At 34.5% G+C, this 6,685-nt stretch overlaps 1 protein-coding gene across 1 annotated transcript; it reads right to left on the reverse strand.

Annotated features, from left to right (window-relative positions):
* Nucleotides 1-987: 987 nt before the first annotated feature.
* Nucleotides 988-6,099, reverse strand: LOC149827515 (protein LURP-one-related 3-like). The gene is made up of 3 exons (XM_090018525.1): nucleotides 5,809-6,099; nucleotides 5,379-5,588; nucleotides 988-1,119 (listed from the first exon to the last, which is right to left on the reverse strand). Exons 1-3 carry the CDS (start codon nucleotides 6,097-6,099, stop codon nucleotides 988-990), a joined length of 633 nt encoding a protein of 210 aa, XP_089874651.1.
* Between the last annotated feature and the right edge of the window lie 586 nt (nucleotides 6,100-6,685).

Raw genomic sequence — 6,685 nt, forward strand, 5'->3', positions numbered from 1 at the left:
GCGGTGACCTCAATTATCAAAGAGGCCGGCCAGCCCTGCAACCATTTTGAATCATGTTGTTTTTTTGAAAGGTAGGCGGGGTTAGGCAGACCCCACCAGTTACACAACATACCATTGGGTTTTGAACTTGCAACATCCCAACACATGGTGACGTCCACTAACAGCTCCTACCAAACAAGCCCAGACCCCGTTGGTTACAAATACCAATGTTATGAGCTAATTGGGACTGTGTCATTCTTATGTTGATCATCTTCACCAAATCTTGTTGACATAGAGATTGCATATGATGAGAATTTGTTTGTCCGAAAGGTGGAAAAGTTTGAAGAACAGAAATAGAATGATGAAAAGCTGAAGATAGAATTCTCACTCAAGGTGAATATCCTGAATTTTCTGTCAAAATCCAAACACACTATTCTCCAAACAGCTTGCGAAAGTATAGCTCATGTATCACAATTGGTTAGACCTCCAATCTGAATCCGGCACCTTATTTTTGGGTATCGATCTGAAAATAAGATATATATGAATGTGCATTTAGATTAGGTTCAGAATTATCTACTAAGCCTTTTTCAGATTTGAATTTGGATCAGTCTTTTGTCATATCTATGTGTGAACCCATATAGAAACTGGTTTTTTGGTACATTCTACTTGTACAAAACTTGTTTCTACCCTTTTTATTGGATCCATTAGTACGGTGTAAAATTCGGATCCAGATCCAACTCTGCTTCATCAGATCTTCTCTGTCCAGATTCAGACTCTTAGTATTTAAACTTCAGATTCTCATTAGGATCAACCATGACACAGCTTGGACACGATCTGTTTTCACCCCTTAAACCATAAACCATGTAATTCTTGTTCATCTCTTTTCCTTCAATTAATTTACTCTTAAATCTTGCTTGTGTAAAGCATAATCCACATTTATGATCCTATTTGATTGTGCAAACAGGGTTAACAAAAAGAAAACTAAGAAAAGAAATTAAAGAAAAATATTCACATATTGTGCTTCATAAGATTATGTACAGCAACAATTCCAAAAATAAGAGAGTGGTCAATCTTGGGCTCCACCACTAATGTCAATACATCATCACCCAACATCACTCCTGAGCATGATTTCCTCTTCACCTGCCCAGAAACCCCAAAACACATAAATATATTGGAAACTGATAAATGTGTGCATGTGTACTGCAGACAGTGGGAATAGACTCTTGGATCATGTTTTTTTCATGAAAAAAACATATTTTTATCAGCGGAGAAAAACTGGTACCTTCATAGCCATTGATTTTGGATCACCGGAATAACTTGTATATAAGTCAGATTCTGGCGATTTAAAAGCCAGTTCTCACTAAACAAAACCTATAGATCACATCTACAGTGTTAGACTTGAGAAAAAATACTTAAAACTACTATTTTTGAATGGGCCTAACGAGACCTAACGAAAAAGGGGTCCTAAGGAACACACACACACACACACACACACACACACATATATATATATATATATATATATATATATATAATGGAAATGGAAACCTACCCACTAGAAAACCTACCAACCCTACCCACTAAGAAACATTTTATTGGATTGGTAGTATTTTTTCAAAATTCTGACTTTACAAATGTGTTTAACACGATTGATTTACTAGAAATTGAGACTTGGGTCATGCATTTTGGATAAAAAATGATATTTGGAGCCTACAAAATTTATAAAAAATATAGGCCATTGATTTTTGAAACCTTACATCCATGCATCAAAATCAAATGCTCCAGGAACTGATTCGTATAAAAACAAGCACATTTATCATATCTGTAAGGCCAGAATTCTGAAAAAAACCTTGAAATCCAATAGCATGTTTCTTAGTGGGTAGGGTTGGTAGGTTTTCTAGTGGGTGGGTTTTCATTACCCATATATAAATACATATAGCCAACTAGAATATGTTACCTGGAAATATGTGAACCTGAGTGTGAATTAGGCATTTTGGATACATTTGTTGCAAATCTGACCTTGTAAATATGTTGGGCATGGTCCATTTGCTAAGAAGTGAACATCGGATTGTGTATTTTTAAAAAAATAAATATTGCATCTATACAGTGAAAATGCAGTATTCTAGTTCATATATTGCCGGTTTACATATTCTAGTGACCATATATATAATATTTGCTATCCTCTTAGGTATGAAACTCCCTAATGAAAAATGCAATATTTTTATTTTTTTGCACATCTGACCGTCCATATGTGATCTACATATTTTTAATAGAAATTGACCTTTGGATCATATTTTTCTTACTTATATTTCAGACTTTATGAGGGTTGAAAAATCAGGGGCCTACGATGTACTAAATCTTCAAACCTAAAAAAAAAACATTTTTATGCCCAACAACTATATATTCAAGAGTCGATTCCTACTATTTCAACCATGTTAAACATCCATGGGTTTAGATTTGGTCAAAACAATCTCCCCCTATGAGTACTAAGAAGGTTACCCACGAGGGTAGAGAATGCTCTCTCTCTCTCTCTCTCTCTCTCTCTCTCTCTATATATATATATATATATATATATATATATATATATATATATATATATATATATATAAACTGAAATATGAGAACCAAAATCTAAGAACTGGAAAGATGAGCATTTTCAATAGTTTTTTGGCAAATCCAACCATGTGGATGTGTTTGACATGATGAATTTGCTAAGAATCAACCATTGGATCGTGTATTTTGGATGAAAAATTATGATTTTTGAATGCATGAATATTTATGAAGAATATGAGCCACTGATTTTAAAACCTTAAAAAAATCGCATTTATGCATCAAAATCAGATGATTCAAGAGTGTGTTTTTATAAATCCAAGCATGTAGATCACATCGGTATGGCTAGATTCAAGAGAAAAGAATAAAAAAATTATGAAAATTGTGGTTCACACATTAGTTCTCATATTTTCCGTTCTCATATTCTAATGACTATATATAGTAAGACTATGGTGGTTTAAGAGCACCTACTCCCACCTAAAGAAAGCTTTAGTTTTTCAAAATTCTTGAGGATTTTTGTTGATCTACCATGTAGATATGATCTACATGCCCTTTTTTAGTAGAAAACAAGTTTTCAATCTTGTGAATGTCACCTATATATAAAATTTTCAAGATCTTTAAAAATTGGCGGCCTAAGATGTACCAAAATTTCAAAACCTAAAAGACCTTATTTTTGTATCCAAAAAACATGATCCAAAGCATGATTTCTATCAAATAAACCATGTTAATGCATCTAGGAAGTCTGATTGAGAATATATAACTTATCCATATGGTTTCTAACTAGAGGGGAGTAGGTGCTCCGGCTCTTATAAACAGTTGGTTTATTTTAAAATCCAAGGTAAAGATGAGGGTTTAATGTTCTGTGCCTTTCATAATTATTGGAAACAAAAAAGTAAATGAGGAGTCAATGCTTAAGGGGACCCGTTTTCAAAGTTTTAACAGTAAATAAATTTGATTTTGCTCTCTCTCTCTCTCTCTCTGCCCTACCATCTTTGGACTTTTCTGTTATTGCCAACCAGACTCCACTTGTAGATGCATGCACATGACATGCATGTGTGAGCATCATCCATACATGTATGCATGAGAAAGAGAGATATGCATACATGTGTGATCATGACATGCATTCATTCACATAGCATGCACATTAATTAACTCTTTATCTTAACGGATGGAAATCGTCCCTCTCAACTCATTTTACATTTTGGGTTTCCAATAATAATAAAAAAAACATATACATTTAACTCTCCATCTAAAAGATTGAAAATTATCCAAGGGTTTATAAGAGGAAGTAGGTACACTGAGAGAACTGTATAAAAAGCACACACAATATATATATATATATATATATATATATATATATATATATATATATATATATATATATATATATATATATATATATATATATATATATATATATATATATATAAAAACTAATCTTTAGATCACTAGCATGTTCTATTTACTATTTTCATTTATTAAAGTTGACTTCAACACAATGTTTTAAGCTACTTTAAAACCATCCTTGTCTTCATGGATTGTGAGCTGTCGATTTTCACCGTCTCAAAAAACAAACATCATTATATGCAACATGTGATAGAACCTAATAACATAGCAATACGCCATGTTAAACATATCTGTACGGTTAGAGCTAACATTTGCTAGATAGATCCATACAAACCACAGTATACCACCTTATGGTTTACAGAATTAACGACATAAATGAAAAAGTTTACCTGGCAGAGTGCCTATCCTGCCACTCCTATAGAAAATTATATATATATATATATATATATATATATATATATATATATATATATATATATATATAGAAAATTATATATATATACATATATATATATATATTTATTTATTTATTTAAAGGCAAGATGGGGTTATAGGGGACCCCTACTAGAACAACAGCCGCCCCATATGGCAGAGGGATTCGATCATGGGCCCTTCAGCTTGACACACGACCCAGCTTATCACCCAATGCAAAGTTCTAAAAATTGCAACTACATCTGCATGAAGATTCTAAAGCTTTCAATTCCATGTAACACAGGCTTGAGCTTGAACCCCAGCCGAGTAAAAGAATTCAAGCCCGCTCGGCTCGGCTCAAGATAATCTGGTTTATTTAAAAAACATTATTGAATTGCATGCATAGAGGGTGGGATCTGAACCCCAAACCTCACGCGCAAACGACAGACACCCTACCAGGCCACTTGACTAAACCCCCTTTTTGTGTTTATCATCCAACAAAATATTTACATATAAAATGAGTGACTATGCCTTTGTTGGCCAATCTTAATCGGGCTAATCGAGCTTAATCGAACTCATCAAGTTTGGCTCGTTCAGTTACTCAGACGAGTCTGAGCTGGGTTTAAATGAGTCAAGCCCGAGCCAAGCTCGAGCTAGCTCGGCTCATTGTGCAACCCTAAACATAGGACTGGCTATCTTTTTCAATTTATGCAACAAGATAAAGCATGAAATCAAAGACAAACATTTATTCATTTTCCAATCAAAAGAAAATAGGGGCATCACTTGTTCAATGAACCTAAACTGAATCTTTTTTCAAAAGAACTCCATCACCTCCATTCCTTTCAGCAGTTTACTTCACAGGTATTCCCACACACAGACACATGATAGTTTCTTCTTTTTTCTTTTTTTTCTTTTTGAAATATCTATAGGAAGAATTAACTACATCACCTCTATCCCTTCTCTAGTTTCTTTTTTTTTGTTTTTGGTTTTTCTTAAAAGATCTATACTGAATATAGCCTTGTCAGCGTGTGGAGAGTTAATTAGCATTTAATTTGAAGAGTCAGTGACAGAAATTGTTATTTTCTTCTTACCTCTGCTACAAGTTTTCTTTCTTGATCAACTATTTTGAATTCTGGTGTGCCCGTTGACCCTTTTATCTTGTAGCAGGTGGATTGGTTTCCCTCTGTGATGGTGATATTACAGAGAGAGTGCCCTTTATGAAACCAGGATTTGCTGACCTTGAACCATGGCACTCCTTGCTCACATCTGTAACCTTCCCAATGACCAAAAAAGCACATTTGCTGCACAAAGAAATACACCTTTCATTTCTTAATCTGCACAGATTACTATATAGTCAGAGAAAATCTTTCTTTACTTTCAAAATCCTTAATTTGCATGTATTAATCACATCTTAACATGACTGACTAATAACAGAGTAGGGTAAATAACATTGCTTCTTGCATCTTTATAACACAGCTGTTTATTATAAATTCACAGCATAAAAGATTGATGAATCATTACCTTCCAAAGTAAGGTGAAGATGGTTTCACCTTGAAGATCCATGACATAAACTTCATTGTGGAACTTGCGGTCGTAATTATCGATTCTATAGATTATGCGGCCACTAGAGTCGATGACAGTGCATCCATTGCTGTTGAAGACCAATGATTTCATCCAAACAGTGAAGGTTTCTTGCTTAATTTTGGGATGCTTAGGAGATGTCTCCAACAGTAATGGAGGTGAAGGTGATGTTGGTGAGTCAGAAGATGAAGGAGACAGCAAGGAATGCTTAGGGTAAACCTTAGACACCATTTTTCCAGAAAGGAAAGATAAAGAGGCTTGATGGATATGTGAACAACATTAGGGTTCTACAGCTTTTATAGTGCAGAAAATAGAGAGATACCTTTTCTTGTATTGAACATGATAAAGTTGTTAGTCAATGTATTGTTTTTGTTAAATTATTATTCATTTTTAATCTTTTTCGACAATGAAGTGCACATAGGGTGTCAACGGGTCGGGTTTGGTTTGGACCCAGGTGGAACCAGACCTGGACCCGACTTCAGGTATGGTATTGGGTCTGGACCCATGTCTAATTGGTCCACTATAAGAAAAACCATATCCGGACCTGATAAGAACTACATGAACCAAACCCGGACCATACCCTGTCAAATAATATTTTTTATCATTTTTACATTGAAAATTTGTGGGTCTTAATCAGAACTGGGTTCAGGCCCGGGTCTGGTATAAAATTTCACAAACTATACCCGAATCCATGTATTAATCGGACCTTCGAGTCCGGACTTGTGTATCTTCTTATTTATCACCATACCCGGACCCTATATATAAGGTTTGGTTGGAGTAATTACCCGACCAGTTGACAGCCCTAAGGGTACGTACG

This window comes from Nuphar pumila, chromosome 10 (assembly GCF_984573655.1).
Source record: "Nuphar pumila chromosome 10, dmNupPumi1.hap1.1, whole genome shotgun sequence".
NCBI lineage: Eukaryota > Viridiplantae > Streptophyta > Magnoliopsida > Nymphaeales > Nymphaeaceae > Nuphar > Nuphar pumila.

What these genes read in the sequence shown, in the direction of transcription:
- LOC149827515 (XM_090018525.1), bottom strand. Translation starts at nt 6,099, where the DNA reads ATGGTGTCTAAGGTTTACCCTAAGCATTCCTTGCTGTCTCCTTCATCT. An exon ending in TCTTCACCTTACTTTGGAAG is followed by an intron (nt 5,589 to 5,808) that starts GTAATGATTCAT and finishes TTCTTTGTGCAG; the next exon opens with CAAATGTGCTTTTTTGGTCA. An exon ending in AAAGAAAACTTGTAGCAGAG is followed by an intron (nt 1,120 to 5,378) that starts GTAAGAAGAAAA and finishes GTTTCTGGGCAG; the next exon opens with GTGAAGAGGAAATCATGCTC.